Source organism: Xylona heveae (genome assembly GCF_001619985.1).
Source record: "Xylona heveae TC161 unplaced genomic scaffold L228scaffold_9, whole genome shotgun sequence".
NCBI classification, from domain to species: Eukaryota; Fungi; Ascomycota; class Xylonomycetes; order Xylonales; family Xylonaceae; genus Xylona; species Xylona heveae.
Genome location: NW_017264201.1, coordinates 314,367 through 336,586, shown reverse-complemented (window position 1 = coordinate 336,586; position 22,220 = coordinate 314,367). Strand labels below are relative to the sequence as shown.

At 49.5% G+C, this 22,220-nt stretch overlaps 9 protein-coding genes across 9 annotated transcripts; 4 read left to right on the top strand and 5 right to left on the bottom strand.

Annotated features, from left to right (window-relative positions):
* Nucleotides 1–242: 242 nt before the first annotated feature.
* On the bottom strand, nt 243–841 carry L228DRAFT_249410 (hypothetical protein). The gene is made up of 2 exons (XM_018333087.1): nt 362–841; nt 243–284 (listed from the first exon to the last, which is right to left on the bottom strand). The coding sequence occupies exon 1, from the start codon at nt 604–606 to the stop codon at nt 382–384; it is 225 nt and encodes a 74-aa protein (XP_018186189.1). The 5' UTR covers nt 607–841; the 3' UTR covers nt 243–284; nt 362–381.
* Nucleotides 842–4,586: 3,745 nt separating this feature from the next.
* L228DRAFT_222736 (hypothetical protein) lies at nt 4,587–7,741 on the bottom strand. The gene is made up of 5 exons (XM_018330304.1): nt 7,665–7,741; nt 7,234–7,351; nt 6,456–7,176; nt 5,597–6,384; nt 4,587–5,534 (listed from the first exon to the last, which is right to left on the bottom strand). Exons 2-5 carry the CDS (start codon nt 7,337–7,339, stop codon nt 4,924–4,926), a joined length of 2,226 nt encoding a protein of 741 aa, XP_018186188.1. The 5' UTR covers nt 7,340–7,351; nt 7,665–7,741; the 3' UTR covers nt 4,587–4,923.
* On the bottom strand, nt 7,333–8,367 carry L228DRAFT_175727 (hypothetical protein). The gene has a single exon (XM_018329514.1). It carries the CDS (start codon nt 8,289–8,291, stop codon nt 7,626–7,628), a length of 666 nt encoding a protein of 221 aa, XP_018186187.1. The 5' UTR covers nt 8,292–8,367; the 3' UTR covers nt 7,333–7,625.
* A 1,016-nt stretch (nt 8,368–9,383) lies between these two features.
* L228DRAFT_240407 (PR-1-like protein) lies at nt 9,384–10,163 on the bottom strand (the record flags this gene model as incomplete). The annotated part of the gene is made up of 1 exon (XM_018331235.1): nt 9,384–10,163. One exon carries the CDS (start codon nt 10,161–10,163, stop codon nt 9,384–9,386), a length of 780 nt encoding a protein of 259 aa, XP_018186186.1.
* Nucleotides 10,164–13,648: 3,485 nt separating this feature from the next.
* On the top strand, nt 13,649–14,954 carry L228DRAFT_284586 (hypothetical protein). Its single transcript, XM_018336242.1, has 4 exons — nt 13,649–13,764; nt 13,914–13,945; nt 14,529–14,595; nt 14,684–14,954. Exons 1-4 carry the CDS (start codon nt 13,752–13,754, stop codon nt 14,719–14,721), a joined length of 150 nt encoding a protein of 49 aa, XP_018186185.1. The 5' UTR covers nt 13,649–13,751; the 3' UTR covers nt 14,722–14,954.
* A 61-nt stretch (nt 14,955–15,015) lies between these two features.
* Nucleotides 15,016–16,871, bottom strand: L228DRAFT_175679 (hypothetical protein). The gene is made up of 3 exons (XM_018329513.1): nt 16,275–16,871; nt 15,553–16,214; nt 15,016–15,426 (listed from the first exon to the last, which is right to left on the bottom strand). Exons 1-3 carry the CDS (start codon nt 16,771–16,773, stop codon nt 15,307–15,309), a joined length of 1,281 nt encoding a protein of 426 aa, XP_018186184.1. The 5' UTR covers nt 16,774–16,871; the 3' UTR covers nt 15,016–15,306.
* Nucleotides 16,872–17,228: 357 nt separating this feature from the next.
* On the top strand, nt 17,229–18,337 carry L228DRAFT_249403 (NADH dehydrogenase, alpha subcomplex, subunit 8). The gene is made up of 4 exons (XM_018333086.1): nt 17,229–17,282; nt 17,360–17,587; nt 17,753–17,885; nt 17,946–18,337. The coding sequence occupies exons 1-4, from the start codon at nt 17,263–17,265 to the stop codon at nt 18,030–18,032; spliced, it is 468 nt and encodes a 155-aa protein (XP_018186183.1). The 5' UTR covers nt 17,229–17,262; the 3' UTR covers nt 18,033–18,337.
* Nucleotides 18,338–18,388: 51 nt separating this feature from the next.
* On the top strand, nt 18,389–19,038 carry L228DRAFT_284583 (hypothetical protein). The gene is made up of 4 exons (XM_018336241.1): nt 18,389–18,519; nt 18,592–18,623; nt 18,677–18,758; nt 18,813–19,038. The coding sequence occupies exons 1-4, from the start codon at nt 18,424–18,426 to the stop codon at nt 18,837–18,839; spliced, it is 237 nt and encodes a 78-aa protein (XP_018186182.1). The 5' UTR covers nt 18,389–18,423; the 3' UTR covers nt 18,840–19,038.
* A 335-nt stretch (nt 19,039–19,373) lies between these two features.
* Nucleotides 19,374–21,090, top strand: L228DRAFT_269927 (hypothetical protein; the record flags this gene model as incomplete). Its single annotated transcript, XM_018335342.1, has 4 exons — nt 19,374–19,585; nt 19,671–19,698; nt 19,768–20,281; nt 20,366–21,090. The coding sequence occupies 4 exons, from the start codon at nt 19,374–19,376 to the stop codon at nt 21,088–21,090; spliced, it is 1,479 nt and encodes a 492-aa protein (XP_018186181.1).
* Between the last annotated feature and the right edge of the window lie 1,130 nt (nt 21,091–22,220).

The window sequence follows — 22,220 nt, the reverse complement described above, 5'->3', positions numbered from 1 at the left end:
GAAGGCGCGTTGTCGCGACTAAATATACGCTTCATCACACGGAGCCCTTCATAAGAGCTCCTTCCTGAAACACTATTTCAGCAGACACGGCCAAACAAACGACTTATATCATTGAACATGTATTAATTCTCTATTTCGAAACCCACAAAGAAAAAGAAAATTGATACAATATCTCCAAAAAGGGGGGTTTTGATACCATCAGTGTTCAGAAGTAATATCAAAACACTATCCATTTTCTGGATCCCCTGACCTACCTTTAAGATTTGTACACCGGCAATCTCATTCTGTTTTACTTCTTGTCAACCCATCATGGTATGCTCCTTGGGACTTATCAGCTGCTTGTGCGTGTAGAGATACTCACCCATCTCAGAGCGAAAAATCTCAGAACGAAAAGCCGGCGACACCCGCTACCGCAGAATCTGAGTCGGAAGCCCCGGTGTTATCGTCTACATCAGCCACTGCTGGATCGGATTCGGAAGCCGCGGGAGTATTGTCTACACCTGCCACTGCTGGATCTGAGCTCGACGGTCCTGTACTGTCATCGACAAGCCGGCCAGTCATGGAGGTGTCCAGTTCAATGCGTGATGACCTTGGCTGCAAAGTCATTGGATCTGATGGAGTGCTGCGCCAATTTGATTATATCGGGAATGTCGTAGACGCCAGAAGACTTGATCCAGATCAAGTCAATGAATGGTACAGCATTTTCGCCTTTATTCAACCAGACCAACGTTTCGAAAATGCCGATGGACGCGAGGTATCCGACCATCAGTTGTTCAATCCTCTTGAGAAAGATCAAATGGAGTCAATGCCCTTCGAGTTATTGATGACCAAGGTAGAAAATATGACGGATGTGCCAGCGCAGACAATCCAAACCTATTACGATGACGCGGTGCAGCGCGAGAGGGCAAAGTATGCATCTCAGCGCGACCAGTCCAAGGATGATGAGCTTGAAGCGGGAAAACAAGTTGAAGAAGCGAAAAAACTACTTGAAGAAGCAGAACAACTATTTCGAGAAGCAGCACGAGGAGAAGTAGAAGGAAGTGAGGAAAAGGAAGAAGGAGAAAAGGCAGGGAAAAAAGGAAGGAGGGGAAAAGGAGGAAGAGGAGGGAAAGGAAGAAAAAGAGGAACGGGGAGAGAAAGAGGTGTAGGAAAAGGAAGAGCGGAGGGAAGAAAAAGAAGAGGAAAGACGTAGTCAATTTCGATGTTGCTTTGCTGTTTGTTTGACAATTGTGGGCTCACGTAGTCTTTAGTGCTTTCAGGATATTTCTTGGATGGACAATGATAAATGAAACAGAAGTAAGAGTACTCCGTATGCTAACGTATATTCAGACAAAGGAAAGGGATAAGGGGAGAACTGAATTCGAAGCAAGACACTCTGAATACGAGAATGCACAAACCAACTTTAGAATATCTGTGTTTTGTCGATGCTTTAATTGAAACAAAACATGATGTTGCATCCTCTCATGTCTTAAGGTGTATTGTGTAGTAATATACTGGATAGGCGGAGGGCGCCAGCGCGCGTCTGTCGGAAATCGGGAATCTAACGCCGACTAAATTGAACCCCAGATTTTGGCGCCGACGCGCTCCAACTCTATAAACAAATTGGACGATTCACTCCAATCTCGAAACTGATGACCGACTTGCTGAATATTCTTCCTGACTTTTCAATACGGTCATATACACACCTACTTCCGTCGCTCGAAAAGAACCGTATCTCGACTACGGATCTAATTACACTTGATGCACTAGAGATTGCAAAGCGGGCGCAAGTGCCCTTGCTCGATGTGAGACGATTGGCGAGCGCTGTCTTGGACGCACTACAAGGCGAGTTGGGTTTGGGCACTCAGGCGGAGAATCGAAATGCCATTCAAACGGGAAATAGCAATGGCACGAGCACGTCAAACGGCACCGCGCAAAAGGGCAGGTTACTGAGAAAGAATGGACTGGACGCGGCGCGAGCTCCTCAGACCATTAGTACGCTCGACGAGCAATTGGATGCCGCGCTGGGCGGGGGATTCCCAACAGGCTACATCTCGGAGCTTACTGGAGAAAGGTATTATAATTGCTACGTGCCCTATCGGTAACAAGAGCTAATTGACTCGCAGTGGTGCCGGCAAGACTCAGTTTCTTTTGACGCTTCTCCTATCAACCCAGCTACCTGCACCCCACGGTCTTGGTAAAAGAGCATTATACATTTCCACAGAAGCGCCATTGTCTACGCAGCGTCTGTCGCAGCTTCTTCGCGCTCACCCGGTGCTATCTGCATTGCCTGCCGATCGAAAACCTTCCCTCGAGCGCGTCCTGGCCATTCAAACCCCCGACCTCGAATCTCAAGAACACATATTACGATACCAACTCCCCGTTGCAGTGCGACGACATGGAATTGGCCTCGTAGTACTGGATAGTGTCGCAGCCAACTATCGCGCTGAATTGGCCCATGGGGGACTCGGTAGCAGGCACGCTGCAGCCATGGCGCAGCGATCTGGCGATCTGGCGCGGCTTGGGTATATGTTGCGCGAGCTGGCGCAGTCAGAGAACCTGGCCGTCGTAGTAGCTAATCAGGTAGCGGATAGATTTGATGCGCCTACATTAGCACCGTCGTCACAACATGCTTTCCAAGCATCACAGGCTGGAGGAGGAGGATTGCCATCGTCCTCGCAATGGCGACCCAATGGTGGTGGTGGTGGTGGTGGTGGGCTTGGTCTTCCATCATCTTCTTCGCCTTTACCGCCCTCGTCACCTTCACCATTCGTCCTACCAGACTCAACCATGGGAGCCGGAGGTTTGGTCCCGCCGTTTGCAGCGACGCCCACGTCCACATCGACTCCCACCGCAGACCCCATGACGCTGGACCACCAACAGCGTTGGTTTACAGGATGGGGAGATTTGCGATGGACAAGACAAGATATGAAGACTCCTGCTCTGGGACTTGTGTGGGCACAGCAGATATCAGCCCGAATCGCACTCATCCGGGAGCCAGTGTATGTGTCTAAGAGAAGGAGGGAGGATGAAGCTTATCACGGTCGAACCGTCCGTCTTGGCTCATCACCCCCACCACCATCGCCCCCGCCGGCTAAGATACGCAGGGACTTTTGTCCTGCGAGTAAGACGGATAACATGGGTCAGATAGAGAGAACGACTAATTCCGTTGGGTTACATGATGGCCATAAGAAGATTCCATCTGCGGACAAGAAAACCGATGATTCCGCCATCCCTCACTCCTCGCCGTCCTCGTCATCGTCATCTCCACTCTCTTCGCCGCCGCCGCTTTCTCCAGACCGGCCTCCACTCGTCTCACCTACGCGTCAGGCCTCTGATTCGAGACCAATACCGACTTTAGACAATTCAGCCACGTCTAAAACGATACAGTCAAGTCAAATCGAAGACTCGGAAGACGAGAATCAGTCGCAGGACGAAGAGGAAGAGGAACAGCATCCTCGTCAGATCGATCATGACAATGACGACGAAGATGACGAAGACGAACTGGCATTATCACAACCACAGCCACATCCAGCAGTCCCCGCTGCCACTGTCAAACCCATCGCTTCTACGCAGCCAGAACAATCTCAGGCTCCGTCTCCATCTAAACCTTCCTCTCACGCTGACCCTCTACATGCATCTCCACAGTTATCACAGCATGGTTCCAACGTGCTTAATGATACGACAGTCCCATTTTCCAAACAAGATGTACCTCAGGGCCAGGGCAACGATAGTGCTTCCCGCCTTGAGGGTCTTACTGCAGTTGTGTCTGCTCCTGCTCCTTCTGTCCCTTCTATCACACTTGTCGATCCTACCTCTGCCCCTATCAACCTCATCGATTCTACCACTGTTAATGAAGACAAACTCGATACCAACAAGGCTGTTGCGGCCAACGTCGATGCAAACGGCGCTGCCACTGATGATGCACACAACCTCGATACCAACGACGCCAAAAAGCACGAGGAACAAAGAGACGACGACAAGACAACCCAACATCATCAGCATCATCAACGAGCCCCAGAAACAGACACGCACCCCACCGCCCCCGCCCGCGCGCACTGGCGACGCTACTTCAAACTCGTCTACGCGAGCTACGCGGCCCCGCATGACGGCACGCGGGGCATTGAATTTAGTATCACGACGAGCGGGATCCGTACTGCTAGTCCCAGTGCCAGTGCCAGGTTCGGTACATAGCACGTACCTTTTCAAGGCTTTAGGCCCAGCAGGGTTGTTTGGCCTATCAGGGTCTATGCCTGCTAGGGTTGTTAGACCTAGAGATGCATATCTTACAGAACAAGCTATATATATATATATATACGAAACAAGCTATATATGAGGGGAAAAAAAAAACCGGAGATATATACGAAACAACAGAGATATATACCTTACCTTACAGAAACAAGGCAATCTGGAAAAGATAGGTGGATGGACGAGTGGAATGACTAGGTTTCGAGCGAGTGACATGGATAAATGCATGGAAAAGACCTATTGGGATAATAATAATAAAAATACGGGTTTTTTGAGATATAGCCTAGTCCGAGCATATGATACAATATACTACCATTTTGCGATACAAGTTGTATACAGTATCCATATTCGATTGATTTTGTAAATACAGTCAGGAGAGTGGCGCTATCGTAGGGTAAGAGGAAGAAGGGGGAAAAAAAAAAGAAAAGAAAAAAGAAAAAGAAAAAGAAAATCAAATAAAGAAATAAAAGACGAAAGATCCAAGAATACAAGACCACGCCTCGCAGCGCCTACATGGAATAGATCATCGACACAGAGATAAGGAGAACAAGTATAACGAGCTTATAACGACAGATAGATAAACTGAGTTGGTTGTCCCAGTGTAAACCTTGTTCTCGATGAAAAGGCCCAAAAGAAAAAAAGAAAAAAGAATAAAAAAAAAAGCGAGAAGAAGAGATGACCTACGGACATTCATGGTCACGGCAAGGCGGCCTGCAAATCGTCCATGTCCAACTCTTCCTTACACACGCCGGCTTCGCAGATCTGGACGCGGGCCACGGTGGAATCGAGAGAGGCGAGGAGGGAATTCCGCTTGACGAGCCACGAGGATTGTATTAACGAAGAAGAAGAAGATGATGACGTTGTCGTCTTTGGTGTGGTTGCAGTTGCAGTATTTGCGATCCTCGCCACAGTTGTAGTCGGTCCAATGCTTGTCCGGAATTTCTCCAACGCGGCGCGAATGTTGGCCGGCTGCTGATCGCGCGGTAATCCGTCTACGCCACCAGTAAGCACGATACTGCGCATACCTAAGTTGCTCGCGACCACTGCGGAGAGCATGCTGGAGAAAAGAAAAGGGTGCTGCATGATTTCAGGTTCAAACGCTTGCGTCGTCTGTTGCGCAAACGTGGCGTATCGCTCGTCGTTCAAGAGACTGCCCAGGCGATGCAGGTTGAGAGCGCTGATGCCGTTGGTTGAAGGCTCGGCGCTGTCCATGCCGTCTTTGAGGCGCAGAATAAGGTCTGGCGCCGAGGCTTCTGTCGAGAAGAACCCGTAGGAAGAGGTATCCCAGAAAAGGTCGATTTGAGTTTCTGTGCAGAAGCAAGATATTAGTAAAGTGGTTTTGACGTAAGATATTGGACAAAATACATACGTTGTAGTCGATCGGCGAGTTCCAAATACGCATCGTTAAATGTAGCTTGGTATAAATCAATCAGGCCCGAAATTAAGAATGTATAATCGTCTGCAAATCCTGGCGCATCGCCTGGTCCCTCACGGTACACTCGTCGCAATCGGCCAGTGGTCTCGTCATAGAGCTGCGAGCGGATAAAAGCTACGGCCTTTTCGGCGGCTTCGCGGCACACACGAGACTTTTCAACGTCAACGCCATTGACGATACTGCTGACGCGCGCCAGCGCGCCAATAGCTAGTCCGTTCCATGCGACAACAATCTTGTCGTCAAGGTTCGGTCGCGGCCTCTCGCGCTCCCGATACTCGCGCAATTTCTGTCGGCTCTCCTTTATAATCCGGATCACTTCCTCCTCGCCAAGTCCAAACTCTTTGCTGAGCAATGCTGGCGTACTCTTCACCGACAGCACATTCTGGTCGATAAACTCATCATGTGCATCATGCTCGGGGCTGACGTTGCCATGGGCGCTAACACCAAAGAATCGCGCGCACACTTCGGCGTCACGCTCGCCCAGGATAGACTGAAACTCTTTCAGAGTCCATACATAGAATGCACCTTCGCGCTTTTCCGAGTCGCCTGCTCGGGGAAGCGAGTCAGCATCCTCGGCGGAGAAGAAGCCACCCGTAGGCGAAGCCAGTGGGTGTTCGGTAAGGTAGGTCGAAATGTCGTAGACGGCGCCGAGCATTTCTGGATCTTGCGAGATAAGAAATGCGTCCAGGTAGATGTTGAGCAGCTGAGCTTGATCATAGAGCCTATAGCAGACGGGGGTATCAGTTCTGAAATCCTGCGATAATCAAACAATGGGTCTGAGGGGACAACACACATCTTCTCAAAGTGAGGGAGGCTCCAGTCCCGAGTAACAGAATAACGAGCAAAGCCGTTGCCAACGTGATCGTGAATCCCGCCACGAGCCATGTGTCGAAGTGTCTCAAGCGCCATGAATGTCGCATTGGCACATTCTGCCTCGCCCACCAAATCCTCAACTGGGCCAGGATACTGGCTCAGCCGGAGCAAGAAGCTGAGATTGACCGGGGTCGGGAACTTTGGTGCCACCGCGAATCCTCCGTGAGTGGTGTCAAATCGCCCCTCGAAATGGCGATAGGCTTCCTCCAGGAGCTCAATCTCAAGTCCTGACCCAGCATCCTCGCCGCCTCGCGATGCTCCACTCAGAGTGCCTTCTTGCGCAAAGTCTCGCAGTTGAGCCGTGATTTCCTTCGCGCTCATGAGACATCGCTGCTCCTGATCCCGCCAGACGTCGCTGACCTTTTCGAGAATATCCAGGAATCCAACGTGGTCTTGGCCCATGACAGTCGCGGAGTTGGGCCCTGGCCAATATGTGCCGCCAAAGACAGGTTCAAGGTCCGGCGTAATGAAAACATTGAGAGGCCAGCCTCCCGATCCAGTTGTCGCCTGGACAAAGTTCATGTATATGCGATCAATGTCTGGGCGCTCTTCTCGATCGACCTTGACGGGGATGAATGAAGAATTCAACACGGCGGCGATCTCAGGTGACATGAACGACTCGCGCTCCATGACATGGCACCCTAGACTCTATGGTTAATCAAGCATTCACCCCGGGATCGCGCATCCTCGAGACATACAATGGCAGGCCGCATAACCAATGCTCACAAAAAGAAGCTTATTGTGCTGTTTTGCTAATCCCAGAGCTTCGGGACCCCACATTTGCCATGCTACCGGGTTGTTCATATGTCCACGGACCTGGGTTTGTCCCATATGCAGTCAGCCAATTGATTGCAATAATTATTGCTTAAATTCGAAAGATTGTTAGCGGAGCCAACTCCGACCGGGGCACGCGACAGCTTCGACCCAGACCATTGAAGCTCTCTTGATGCGTGCCACGCTTCAGTCGAAGCAGTCAGACAATAGGCCAGCATTTCCGCATACTCGCAAGTAGGGTCTTCTGCTGCCTCAATGTTGTCAAGTCGCATCGTGTCTAACGATACATTGGAAAAGCTCTTGACGGACAATCGTCTCACATAAGCAGACCAACACCAGCAGGGGCCTCACTCACATAAGGACTCCGACTTTCATCCAAGCGATTGACAAGCTTAAGCTTGCCTGCATTGGCTGCCTGGCTGGCATAACCCTGCCTGGCGCCTGCACCGGGAATGGCCTGCGCCGCGGATGCCATGAGGCTCGTATCGATAGTGGTTAAAGTGGTAGAGGTGCTGAAGCGAGAAACCCCAAGCAAAGGTCGGAAAGAAAGCTTCTTTCCGTGAAGACGTGCTGGCGATGAGAGCGGTGAGACCGTCCGGCGGGGAAGAGCTGGCGAAATTGGAGTTTGTTTCAAGGAAGGCCTGGGGCAAGCTTTCGTAATAGAAGATATAGGAAATTGACAATGTCCCTTCTCAACTAGCTGTTGGTCGTGGGAAGGACTTGTCTTGAATAAAAAGCTTAATAGCTGCAGAACCACAAAAGACCCTGTCAGAGAAAAACGAAGAAGCGACCAGTACAAAGAAGGCAGCGAAGACGATAAAGGTGATAATAATAATAATAATAATCGCGCGTCTCCAGGAGAGGTAATCGTGAGGTGGGGCCCTGGGCCCTGGTGGATGCGAATGCGGCGAAGGCGGGACGAACAGGAAGGGTCAAGCTGAGCGAGGGCGTGTCTAGAAGTGACCGATGTGACTGAGCGCATCAAGAGATTGAGTGTTGCCACATCAGGGTCCAGCTTCCCCTCAAACCTGATGTGAGATAAATTGCGGAAAGAGACGCGTTTAAGCGCGAGCAAAGCGCTGGGAATGTCAGGATTGATTGAGTTTCCCGCAAAACTTCCAATTTAACCTTTTCTTCTCTGCCATCGATCAGCAAATGCCGTTGGCGGGTGCGGTAGGTTTTGGGCAAAAAAGCAATTATGACGCCTTGGCCGCTTGGCTCGCGCCACCAGGACCTGCTAAATTCACGCGAGCAGATGGGTATCCGCACCGTTAAAAGTAGTCGATACTGGGGGATCCCTTCACGTCCCATTGATTGTATGCAAGACAGCGGGGAAACCCCTCTCCCCAAAAAAAGCAAAGAGAGAAGAAAACATACAAAATGCGGTGTTATCATTCATTTTGGGCAACCCACTTGAGGCGAGCTGTTAGACAATGTTCCCATGATCTATTGGACTTAAATGCTTCTCTCCACCTAGGTGGAAGATGACCTTCCTTTCGCTCCTCTTGTTCCTAACTAAATGAGGCTTCTACGACCGAGGGAACTTTTCTCCACCGGCTTCTGATAACCGACTCCCCCTTGCCCATACTGTAGTACTATATCTATCTCCTCATATCGTTTCCTAAAAGGCTGGAAACCCTTGGATTTTGCTCGCCGCTAAAAACAATGTTCACAACTCTAGATGAATCGCTCACTAATTGTTACAATCTCAAATCACTTTCTGATCACATGCCAAAGATAAAAGATATTTGTTACTTCAAAAAGATGATGAAATGAATTGAACTTTTTCCCCTAACTAAGGAACAATCATCATATCTATCAAATGATTTATACATGACAAACTGTATAAAGATGCAAATCAAAGCGCGATGCTGATACAAGCGGCCATGCTCACATGCCCACAAATGCCATCTACATGACAAAAGAATGAATGAAATAAAGAGTGGCACCTCTCGAGAGAGGGAAAGAAAGAAAAGACTGAACAACCACCGTGTACCAGACACGCGTGGTTCATATCAAAGTGTCCGGCTCGCCGAAGACTTGTTCCCGAACCAGAAGCCTCCGGAAAAGGCGCTTAGACGGAGACGGTCTGGTCGCCCTTGGGCTTCTGGACATTGTCGGCATACTCGCCGCCATAGTTTCCAGGGGGGTAGTAGTTGCAGACGGTGAAGTAGGGGGGCACGTTGCTGCCAGTGTTGGCGAGCGACGAGCACTGGTGAGTGGCGCAGCCGACCGAGGTGGTGTCCTTCCAGACGATCTGAGAGAAGTGACCCCACTTCTCAAAGTTGGTCATGTCGGGGTTGGCCTGGCCATAGAGACCATCGAAGTAGTTGATCTCGCCATTGTAGAACATGTCGGAGATGATCTTGTCAATGCCGCTAGCGTCGACACCGGCAGCGATGTTCTGGCCGTAGCCACCACCGCCAGTCTGGGTGTTGTGAGCATAGACGCAGCTGGAAGCGATCTGAGAAGCAATGTCGGCGAGGGTGTCGTTGTACTGGAGGTCCGAGACCGTGTGGTTGGCACGGTGGACGTTGTGGTGGTAGAGAACCGTGCTGGCGTAGTCAGACGGGCTGCTGCCGCTGACAGCGTCAACAGTGGCCGAGGGGGCCTCCGAGGAAGAGGAGCTAGCAGCCTGAGTAGAAGAGGGAGCCGCAGAGCTGGTGGAAGCCTCAGTCTGGTGGGGCTGCTGAGCGTTGAAGAACTCGCCGTGAGCAGTCACGGTCTCAGTGGGAGCAGTGACGGTGTCAGTGACAACGACAACGTTGACGTTGGTGACGGCGTCACGCTTGGCCATGGGAGAGGCAAGAGCGCCAGCGGCGAAGAGAGCAGAGACGAGAGCGGAGTAACGCATGTTGATTGAGGATATCAAAAAAGATTGATTTGAATCTGGTAGGAGCAACGAGACAGGATATCAAATCACTGAGTCGTTGAAAGGAATGAAGCAGATCGACTGCGAAAGATTGACAGAAGAAAAGAAGTTGTACACTTGAAAGATTGAAAGTGCACAAAGAAGAAGAAGATTGCAGGTCAAGCCCGTTGACTGAAGAGAATGGATCTTTTGAATGTTTGAAACAGTTGAGAACTGATGGAGAAAGAAGGGATGGAAGTGGAGCGGTGGGTCGGTTTAAATAATGAAATGAGCAGGAAGAGAAACGGGATGCACAAGGGGCGGGAGGGCCGAGACGACGCACAATGGGTGGCCCGTGTTGGTGAAACACGGCGACGTCGGTCGAACCCTCGGTCTCGGTGCGATCGTGGACAGTTGGAGGAGAAAGAAGGTGTTTGGGATCGGGCACAAGGTCAATCGGCAGAGAGGCACGTTAGACTGCTGTATGTCACTCTCTAGTGGCCGGCCGCGTGTTTTGCTACTCTCGGGAAGAAAAACACACTCGGCCCGTCTAGGAAATGGGAGGGGTGGGGCCGTAGTACTTCCGTAGACCTCGACAACAAAGACGACGACGACGACGACAATGGAGAGAAAAAGAAAATGAAGAAAAAAAAAATTGCAATTTCTCCACAAGAACCAAAGGTTCACGATTATGGCCAACCCGATCACTCGGCTTTGTTTCCGATCCACCAGAATCGGTCCTCGTCATCCCCTCTTCATTGAAGAGGTCACTGTAGTCTTTATACATGATGTACAGGTCATGGTTCGAGCACGCGCTCAGGCGTTTCACCTTTGACTTTTTCTTGTTCTTCGTGCCCTGACAAGCCACGCCGCACGAGCCTGACCGTTCAAGAGGTCTAGTTCCATTCATGGTAGAAGGGAAAACACCTCCTTTGTCAAAATCATCACCACTGTTGCGCTGTATTCCTTTCGTTCCTCGTCTCCCTCTCTCCCCCCTCTGTCTCGCGTCCTTTTTTTGGGAGGGGCGACGTCAAAGGAGGCATGACCCAGGGGGCGTCAGGGCAGCATAGTGATTGGTTGGAACTTGGAACAACGTGATTAAGCGAGAAGCGGACAGAGAAACTAAGCGAATAAAGACCATGTACCTTGCAGGTATCCGGGCAAAAGTACCCGAGGAGGTTGATTGAAGGAACACGACAGGGGGCCGCAATCATTTGGTCTCCTCCTATCAAATGGCCCACAGCCGTTCACTTGGTCACTTCGCTCGTACTGAGAAACGCACCCCAGATCATCCCCCCTGCTCTCTCACCAAAAACCTCCTACTCTATACGCCATTGTAATCCTTGCAGCACTCCCGTTCCTAGCGTGAAAATGTATGCCCCTCCGGCTTCACTTCATTCCCTCCCCTCATTAATGGGGCGCCGGGAACATCCTTGCCAATCTCACGATGAACAGCCCCTCTCCAAGGACTCCACAATTTAATCGATGCACGAACAGTGGGGTTTCCCCATCGTGAGATACGTTCTGCTAATCCCCATTATTTAAGAATCGCATGATCCCAATCTGTGCAAAACTGCTACTGTTTCGCCATACGGTACTTCGTCCTTCCTCCCTCGAACATTCGTATACTTCAACGATACATTGCCACACCAATATTGCCGGTGCCTGCCGCCGCAAACCATGGTAAGAGCCATCAAAAAAAGGCAAGACGTAGAAACAAAGGAATTCACCGAGGAGACACCACGGCAGTAAAAATTTGACTGGCAGGCAGCAGTACTTTTTTCGCCTCCTTTTTTCTTTGCATTTCTTCGTTCCAGGGCCAAACCCCGAGCAGGTAATAGTACCGGAACGATCCTCTAGGTGCCGAGCCCGTGGAAGTGCCGATTGAAAGGAACCAAGCCTGTGGATTGGCTCCGGCCATACTTCTCGTCGTAGTACAAGTCCTTCTCTCTTTTTCCCCTTTGTCCTTCCGATCCAAGAGAACGCGTTACCAAGTGGGTCAATATGGGACTTCTCCCGGCCCACTCAACGGTCCGCTCACGATGCTCCGAGTCAATCAAATTTTCTACATCCTCTCTCGGTGGAAATTACAAGAGAGAAAATTTTTATGAACTATTGGTCGAGGCGTCAACGATGCCAACTGCGCTCCCAAGAGACCCACGCAAAGCATTCCACGCGGCCTAATTATTGGACCTCAACGGGCACATCCCGGTCGTAGATCATTCGTCCCGAATGAAGCCTTGCGGCCCGGAAGGCACGACGGTTCTCCATAATGGAGAGGATATGGAGATGATATGGAGATCGTTAGTCGGAGAGCAGTAGTGAAGAATCACAATGCGGCAACTTCGTTTCGATAATTTGAAGCACCATGCATGTCTCGCCCAATTTGCTGCTCAGTAACACATAATGACGGCATAATCGTAGAACCCTTGATTCAAAAACGAAAAAAGCAAAACAAAAAATTCTTTTGCCGACCGGCTTAACACTTCACCAGCAGACATTTGCCGCTAGAAGACGGACACTTTTCACTTTTGGGGGGTTAGTCAGGGGGAGTTGCCATCTGCCGTTATACTTGGTAGCCCTTCGCGCAAGCCATCGGAAGATTGCGTGTTGCGGCAAATGTCCCAAAGAGGAAGGCCAATGGCTTTGTCAACCGGCCTGCTTAGGTGTAACCACTCAATAGTAAATTAAATAGACCCGGCTTTATTGCAAGAAAAACCTTTCTACCCATTGTACTGCTCAGATATGGAAAGTGCTCCATCGTCCCACACGTGAATTCCGCTTTAATATGGAACCTGCCGTTGAGAGCCTTTGGTTCAAGCCACGTCTGCAAGGTCTCGACCCAAATTAGGATCCGATGTTGCACGGCAGACCGGAAAACCGGAATACAGCAGTTGTGATCGCGATGAATGTAGTCTAGTGTGGCTTGACCGGGGTTTTGTCCGAATTATCGTAACGCATCACCAGTTGTTGAATCATGCATCAACGAAGTGATTTCGAAAACGGCTGAATACTGGTAGTTGGATACTTGGACCAGATGAAAACCTGTAATATCTAGACTTCTTGATAATTCATCAGTAGACATGTGATTTTCTTTTTCCTCTGTTTGATTTTTCGAAGTTGGCGTAGATACACCACATCAATTGACAGCCTCACGTGTATGACATGAGTCCGACCCGTCTGCTTGGTTCCGAAGCACGTGTGAGATGATTCGAGTCTTCTACCACGTGACTACTGTGATCATGTATACGCAATGGCGCTTGTTTCTACGTGCTCGATAATACACGCTCGAGAAATGCACTGCATGTCTTCTTATGTATTACTTATGCCGCAGTCACATGATCTTATGCTCCAACTGACCAGTTGATGACATAACCTGCCCTTTTCAATGCCTAGATATGCGCAGTTATCAGCAGACTCCAGCACTAGAGTTTCATCGGGGGTATCGTCACACAGCCAAACGTTTGAACCAAAAGCGCAAATCGGAAATTCCATACCATCTGCCAAAGACCACAAGCTCCGTTAACCCTAAATCACTTACCTCACCTCTTTCCAAAGTACTTTCTTTCTACAACAGATCCAATTAACAAAATGTTCGGAGGACGTAAGTGACCTGCTTTCAGGCATTCTTCAATTCTTTTCGAGGTTGCAAGCTAGAGCAAAAGAAATTCTCTTTTGACTGCTGCGCATAGAAGAAACCAAAGTACAATAATGTTTCTTTGGACCAAATGCTGACTTTGAAATTGTTTCCAGCTCCACCACCCCCTAGCAAGGCCGAGCTTCAGGTACGAATATTCTTGATCTTCTGAGTGTCAATCTGCACAAAACTTTCACCATCCCAATCACACATCACACATCCCGCATTCGCAGCTCGGATGTTTCGAGGTCGATTCTATTTTGGCGATGTTCTTGAGGACGGGTCCAATTGTACACCATCACTGTCTGGTGTTGGTATCTCACGCGGTCTATAAAAGCCTTTCTCTTCCATCTGGTCTCGTGTTGGACTGAGAATAGGCAATCACGCACGAACTGGGACCAAAGCAAGGAACGAACTGCGACTGGCATGCATTCCGGGAGATCATCGATCTCAAAGCATAGATGCATCAAAGCAGTGGTCTTGCTATGAATTCAGCACCAGGCGTCCGTTTTGCACCCAGAGCATTCTCCTCCCGAACCGGAAGAGACCAATTAGGATTTTTCGAATGGAACAAAACCTCAAGCCAGACCCTACGAAAGACCTCGGATCAGCATGCACTCACCCCATTCCTATTCGTATAAAATACTCTCGAAAACCCACTCCTCTACTCCATACTAAACTACCCACATTGCCGTTGCAAGCTCGCAGGCTAACCAGGATGATCTCTTTAGGCCCAGGAGAAAGCAGCCTGCACTACCGTCCGCAACGTCTGCATCACCAGCGTCGTGCTGTACCTTTGTACGTTAACATTTCTATTCTCCCAAATAACAGCGACAAGCGATCCTTGAAGAGTATGCAGCAATATACTAACATGATCTTTTCTTAGCTCCCTTCGCCATCGACTTCGCCCGCAAGCTCTTCTAAACAAATCATTTTGTGTTAATTACATACCTACCTACCTACCTATCTACCTTGCATCCCTCCTTCTCTTCAGCCTGATTCGCCAGGGTCAACATACATCTATCCATCCATCCATTCATACGTCCAACCAATGTATTACCAACCTAGCCACTAGTTACCTAGCTAGTAACCTAGATTTGAACATAGAGGCTTAGACTCTCTTGGGCCTTTGTATATTAAAAATATCTTTCCCCCCTATTTCTCGTTTTCTTTCCTGTTAAATTGGACGTGGCATTCAATATATGTGAGAAGTTGAACTATCAAAATAAATAAGATGATCACGAAGTCGAGCAGAAATATGTGCAAAAAGCTATTAAGTAGACAGTAAGTAAATATTTATTTGATATCCATGCGCCCTAGCTTGATTTGATTCAATGAAGAGAAGTGAAGCCAAAGTTACGAGAGTTGAAGTGTGAAGAATGAGCATGATGGAAAAGCGAGATGGAAAATGAAAGATGGAGAATGGAAGATTGTGATGAAGGGGAAGACACCCTGGAAGGCAAAAAGAAGGGCTAGAGAGGTGGGGAAAGAAGACGGAGTCTAATTGCTCTATTGTTTCTTTGAATCGTTTGGAACAAAAGTACTCTTCTCCCATATCGTAAAGTCGGACTGAATCTGGGTGAGTTCCTTGTCGAGATGTGCAAGTTGGGCAGCGTAGTCTTGTAGAATCTGAGAAGAAAAAGGAAAAATGCAATGTTAGTACCTGAATTGGAGGACATGTGCACAGCAAGTTTGCCGCGAAGCGAATTGTGGAAAATATAACAAAGGGGGGGGGGAAACAACCCGAAAACATACCTTGGTGGCTTTCTTGACAACCTCCTCGTCAACACTGTCTCCTTGACCGGTTCCATTCGCGGCACTTCGCCCCGCCTTGTCTAATTCTTCTTGCAACACTCTGGCGCGTTCTCGGACGCCCACCATTCTAGCCCAGATTTCCTCTCCTCTGCCCACGAGGGCCGGGTCAAAGACGCCACGCTCTAGAGTGAGAAGTTTCTTGCGTAGATCCTCCTCAACTGCGTCCATGGCGTAGCCTCGGTTGCGCAGAACTTGGACTTTGGTCGCGAGCGAGAGACAGCGGTGACTGAGCGAGACGTGGCGGCGTTTAGCGTCCATGGTGCGGATGGAGATGACGAGATCGAGATTTTGCAGCATCGAGGTAAGGGTATTGTTGATTTCGTGAAGACGAGTTTGAAGAACGTTGACATGCGCGACTTGGACCTCAAGGCGGCGGCCAAGCAGCTGGAAGCCTTTGCCGAGTACGGGAATTGTGTTTGGAATGGGCTTTTTCGACAGTGCTTCTTCCCACTTTTTCTCATCCTCGTCCGGCGGGGGCCGGTAGTATGGTGCTTGCTCGGCGGGCACTTTGTTGTAAAAGTAATGCTGGAATGCGCAGTTGGCGGAGTTGGGGTCCCATTTTTCTGCAATAAGTTGCATTTGTTCTGGGATGGTCTTTTGGCCTAAAGAGAGAAAAAATCAGTGACACGGATAATGTGAGGAAATAGAAATTTGTCACGTACGAGGCGCCACGTCGCTGCCAGGTTGCCATAGAGAAGAAGTATTGACGGTGGTCTGGCCAAAGAGGCCGGGTTGAGGCGCCTGGGCTTGTTGTTGTGCCGGCTGGAGGGTTGAGCCGAAAAGAGATGTTGAAGGCTTGCCTTGGTCCCAGATGGCATGTGTGGCGCTTGGTTGTCCCACTGAGGATCCGAAAAGCCCGCCAGTTTGTTGCTGCTGCTGCTGTTGCTGCTGCGGCTGTTGCTGGGCTCCGCCGAAGAGGGACGTTCCTGCGGGTCTACTCTGGCCAAAAAGTCCACCGCTGGTCTGTTGCTGTGGTTGATTCTGTGCCGTAGAGGATCCAAAGAGGCCACCACCACCGCCGCCGCCAGTTCCAGTCGTGCTTGACCCAAAGAGAGGCTTGTTTTGCTGTGACTGTTGTCCTAGTCCGCCAAACTGTCCACCGCCGGATTGCTGCTGGTTTTGGCCAGCACCGCCGAATGCTGAGCCACCGAAGAGAGACATCTTGTGAGAGTTCCCTCTCTAAATGAGAGAAACGGAAGTGTAGATAACGAATGCGCAATACTGTAGAATTCCTGAAAGTATCCGTCGTAGTCGACGCGTAGAAGTGATGTCCACTGTTGTCGACGGTTGCGGAAGGTAAATATCGTCGGACCCGAGCGAGACACAGTGCGTGAAATGTACAATCGGAGCAAAATAATCAAGCAGACACGAGCTCTGGAGAGCTGTAGCACTGAGAACGCGGAAGGTGTTCAGTCTGTTGAAGGGACAGGAGGCGCAATGTTGCTGCTCTCCTTGGGTTTGGTGTTTCACTTTTGTATTGCTTTTGGTTTTCAACTCGAAAAGGCAGCTGGTTGAGCTAAACCTAATCGGAGCAGCCGACCGGTTGGCCGAGCTTGGAGGTTCCCCCATCCCATCTGATTGTATCCCTCGTATGGACTTCCCAACTCCACAGTATCCACCACACCAACGAACTGACCCGCCAGCTCCACCATGTCTACTCGACAGCCACGGTATGTTTACATTCTCAATCGCGAACAACGTTTTGACTAGTTTACGTGGATTCAAGTAAGATCTGACAGAGAAATAGTTTTAATCAGCAGGTTCTCATAGACACAACCCCTCTTCCGGAGGATATTCCTAAAGTCCAGGAAATTGGCACTAGTTCGGCACCACTATTAAGCGCCTCCTTCTTCATCGGCGCACGGTGCAAAGACTACAATGACGATTTTATGAAGTGCAAGACTGAAGCTCATGGCAAGGGAGAAGTTGAATGCCTACGAGAAGGCAGAAAGGTCACCAGATGCGCAGCCAGCGTGTAGGTAGCTTCCGACCACTGCCCGATATTGCACTGGCTGGTTTTGGACTACACGTATACACAATTTGACCGCTGTCATGATCATTCAGCAAATAAATCTTTATCACGATATTTGCACAACTGCAATTAGAAGATCTCTATCCACATTAAGCTGACCTGATACAGACTTGAAGATATCAACAAAAACTGCCTGACAGAGTTCCGCAAGCACTGGGAATGCTTAGAGAACAACAACCAGCAACTATGGCATTGCAGACGTCCTGAGAGGACTCTCAACAAATGCGTCTTCGATAAGCTGGTCAGCTCGCCTCAACATCTGTCTTTGGTATAAAAGCCCACTGACCCTTGTATTAAACAGAACATTGAGAAGACCATCCCCGGAACACCAGAGGGAGAGACACCCGTACACCTGCGAAAAAGACAAATATACTCTCAAAATTGGTAGATGAATGAGTTTTTATCATTTCTGGTGAGGTCATTTCGCAACCCTCCAGGGCCTCACATGCCATGAGCATTGTTCCTTGCAATACAAACCTAGATATGAAAACCTCATGAAGCATATTGAAGAATGCATGACTAGTATTGAATATATCTTTATCCTTGTGGACATGAAAAGGAGCCGAAACAGTCTCAATAATATGTTTTAGAAGTAGAATATAGAATAGCTGCGAGAGGGTTTCGAAATGTTGATGTGTAAATATCTAGTTTATTAGTGTGTTCACAAATATAGTGGTAATAACACGGCGCGCCATACACAAAGCGTCCATTCTGCTGCCAAGCGCTCCACCTACCTCAACCATCATACAGTACAATATATTATATTTAAAATCGCCCCCATGGCGGGCTCACAGAAGCCTTATCCGCGAACGACGGTAAAGAAGATTGTCAAGGCCCACAGTAACAAGAGTCTCAGCAAAAATGTAGACATTCTCGTAGGTTATTCCTTATGCAGAAACCTGATGGCTATCCTTTTTGAGAACAAGAGCTAACAATCCCGGACACAGATCTACTTGGACTACATCCTTTTCATGCAACAGTATGTCTGAAGCATCTGTCAAACAAGATGGAAGGTACTGACTTTTAACTTAGTCTGATGCGTGAAGCGTCCATCTCAGCAAAGCAGGCCGGAGAGAAGAACATCTCGGCGAGATCAATACATAAGGTGACAGAGGTAGGGAATTATGCCAATTTTGACAACGTTCTTGACTCACATATATATGCAAAGGATGCTTTACGAAAGTTTAAAGGATAGTCTTGTGCTGGGACCGGAGGCGTTGCGGACACGGCGTTCTGATGTTTAGGCTCGCGTGACAACGCGATGAAGCAAGACGCGATGATGGAGCTACCCTGGCTTTGGTGTGTTAAAAGCTACCATGGTAGTGGACTAGTGGTATACCTTCCAATTATCAAATCTGCTACGTTCAAAATTCTTCAAATTAAAATAATAGACAATGAAATACAATTCAACTTGTTGGATTTTTTTTTGACGCGAATGTAAATGAACTGTAATCAGTTGACCGTGTGAATGGTAGTGGTTTAATCAGGACACGGATTTGTCTGCGTACACTATTATGATGCGCTAAGCTTCCCGACGCTGTCCCTGGCTTTCTTACGGCGAGTGCTCGACTTGGCCAAACCAGTAACAACAATCACTCTCGATCACTCTCGATCACTCAGCACCTTTCCGCTGTCCTACAGCAACCCCATTTTTAACTCTTAACTCTCATTCTTTGACCCATCTTTACTAAACCGACGCTTCTCGCTCGTGACAGCTCGTTGTGTCACCATGTCCGCTGAAGCTCTCGCAAACCCGCTGACCCGGGCCGAGTCCAAGAGCTCGAGAAAGAAGAAGACCAAGACCACCACCGCTTCCGAAAATGTTTCCAGCGCTGCCTCCACGACACCCACTGCTGAGCAACCTGCTACTCCTATCTCTGCAGAGCCGACCGTCAACGGTCAGGAGGGCGAGGAGAACCCTTACCTTAGGGAGCTGTTCAAGTAAGTTCCGCACCGCAGCTGTCGGACGGCCAGAACTTCATTCTTGGCCCTATAAAAGACCCATGATAAGCTAACCACAGTAAAGGAACATTCGCAATGTGAATAAAAAGCTGGTAAGGGCTCGTTCATAAGCACAAGTGAACCATCTGCAGCGGCATTCACTGACGGCTCCTTCTAAACAGAATGCTACCCAAAAGGTCGATAGCATCATTGCCGAGAACCCTGACATATCCCTGGACGAGCTAGTCGCCACACGCAAGATCAACAATGACCAGAAGACCCAAGCCTTGAAGAAACCCGCCCTGCAAGCCAGCCTAGCTCAGCTCGAAGAACAGGTTTCGCACTACAAGAAATTTGACCAGGAGTATCAAACCCGGATGGCTACTGAGAAGGCTCTTCTTGAGTCGACGCATAAAAAGGAGATGGGCGAGCTCAAGGATGCTATCCGCGCTGAAGCTAAAGCAGAGGCAGAAAAGGATGACAAAGAACGACTTCTGGTCTTCTCCAAGTTCTTGAGGGCGGCTGCTGCGAAGAGACAGTTTATTGATGAAGAGACTGAGGAATCCAAAGCGTTTGAGGGTGTTTTGCTTCTGGTCTATGGCGGCGACGCTTCTGCCGTGGCCTCCATTGAGCGTCTGATTGACGGCACTGCTGACCAGGTTACTGCCACCGATGGCACTCTCCTCAACTATACTTGTACGTCTTCTTACACTCGATCATGACACTCATGTCTGCTACAATCTTCTTCGAAGACTCAAGCTAACTTTTTTACCTCTGCAGTCCAACAAGTCAAGCAGGCTTCTCTTGAATATGCTCCCTTTGCCGCTGAAGAAGCTTGGGCTGAAGGTGTTGCTCAGTCCGAGCCTGCTCCTTTGGCTGATGCCTCCATCGAAGCTCCTCAAATCTCTGCCAGCCAGCCTATTGGAACTGATCCGACCACTGCTCATGCTGGATTAACCGAAATTACTGCCGGAGAGGGTGCTATTTCCGCCAACGCCGAGATCGAGGGCTCACACATTCCCATACAGACTACTATTGATGAGACTGCCGCCAACGCAGCTGCCGACTCTCACTGGGATACTAAACTGTCCGCTTCCGCTGAGTCTGGACCAGACGGCTGGGTTCAGGTGCCTCGCGACCCTGCGGAAACTGAGACTGGCACCGATGCTACTCCTGCAGCCAACCATGGCCAGCAAAGCTGGGCGGACGACCACCCTGCTCAGAATGTTCCCAATGTTGTCCAGCCCTCCGGAACAGGCTCTACTAACGGCAGTGATGGTTTCCACGAGGTGCACCATGGTCGGGGTGGACGCGGACGCGGCGGCTTTCAGGGCGAGTCTCGCGGCGGACGTGGACGTGGTGGGTTCCGAGGTGAGGGAGGTGGATACAGGGGTCGAGGAGGGTACAGAGGCGATCGCGAGGGCGGCTACCGTGGTCGTGGACGCGGCGGACGTGGCGGTCGTGGCCGCGATGCACCTGCCCCTGCACCTGCGGCTGCTCAGTAGAGTTGCCTTGACCGTCGGTCACCTCTGGCCTTTACTCGGTCTCATCATGTCCTCATCATATTGCGTGGGTTGATCTATGGCTTAAAAAGTTGAGTTGCACTGCATTTCCCATTCTTTTTAGATGAAGACATGAACGATCTTGATGTCTAGTCTTTACACTCTATGCTTTATGAGTCTACATTTGAAGCGATTGACTGCATTGCATCCTTGGTTCTTTTAAAAAAAAATCACCGCGTGTCATTATTGTACTGTGTCTTGATTTTGGTTCGTGCTTCTCCTCTTTGACGAGCTTCGCGTTGCTTGCGTGCCGTTCTTGCCTCTGGTGATATTTTCGTGCTTTGTGCTCTTGGCTTCCAGATGTGCCCCCTTGTCATAGCCAGCTCATGGTGCGTGCGCATGGAGGTTGTTCAAATCCACGCGCAAAATCGGGGACTACAACCAACAGTTCACTATGAATGAAAGTACATAATTTGCCCCGAGCTGGTCGTGGCACAATGACGCCAATCGAGCTACAAGGATGATGTGGCTGTGGAAAAGGGTTAGGAACCGGGTTAGGAACCGGGTGAGGGAAATGGTTTCGGCGCTGTGCCCCACGACCCGGAGGATCGGCCAACGCAAGTTGATCTAGGCGAATGCGGAGACGGCAACGGCGGGGAGGCGGTGGCGACGGGCCCTCAGGGTGCCTGGCAGTGTCCTGCAAGTCAAATTTCTGAGACACATGGCTAGTCAGCCCTAACAGGAGACAAGCTTATTCCTTTTCATGCTCCACTGGCAAGATCATGGCCCTCAACTTCCACGCCCTGCGGAATTTGTCTCCGTCGTTCCTCAAGGCGAAAAAGTTTTCCTTGCGAGGCAATTAATGATTCGAGCTCATCTTTGATTTGCTTATCGCCGCTACAATGACGAACTCATGCTACTCAAATTGGAGGATCACTGATAGACCGATCGCACCAGTGATGCTTGAAACCAGCTTCATCAGATCGCCATGCGGCTCATTCGGCTGATGAATAGAATTGACGGGCTTTGGAGGAGCGGCCAGATGTCACGTGTCAATGATGATTCTTTTCTTTAATCATATGGTTGATAGCAAAGTGAATTGATAAAATTAAATCATAAAAAACCAAGTCATT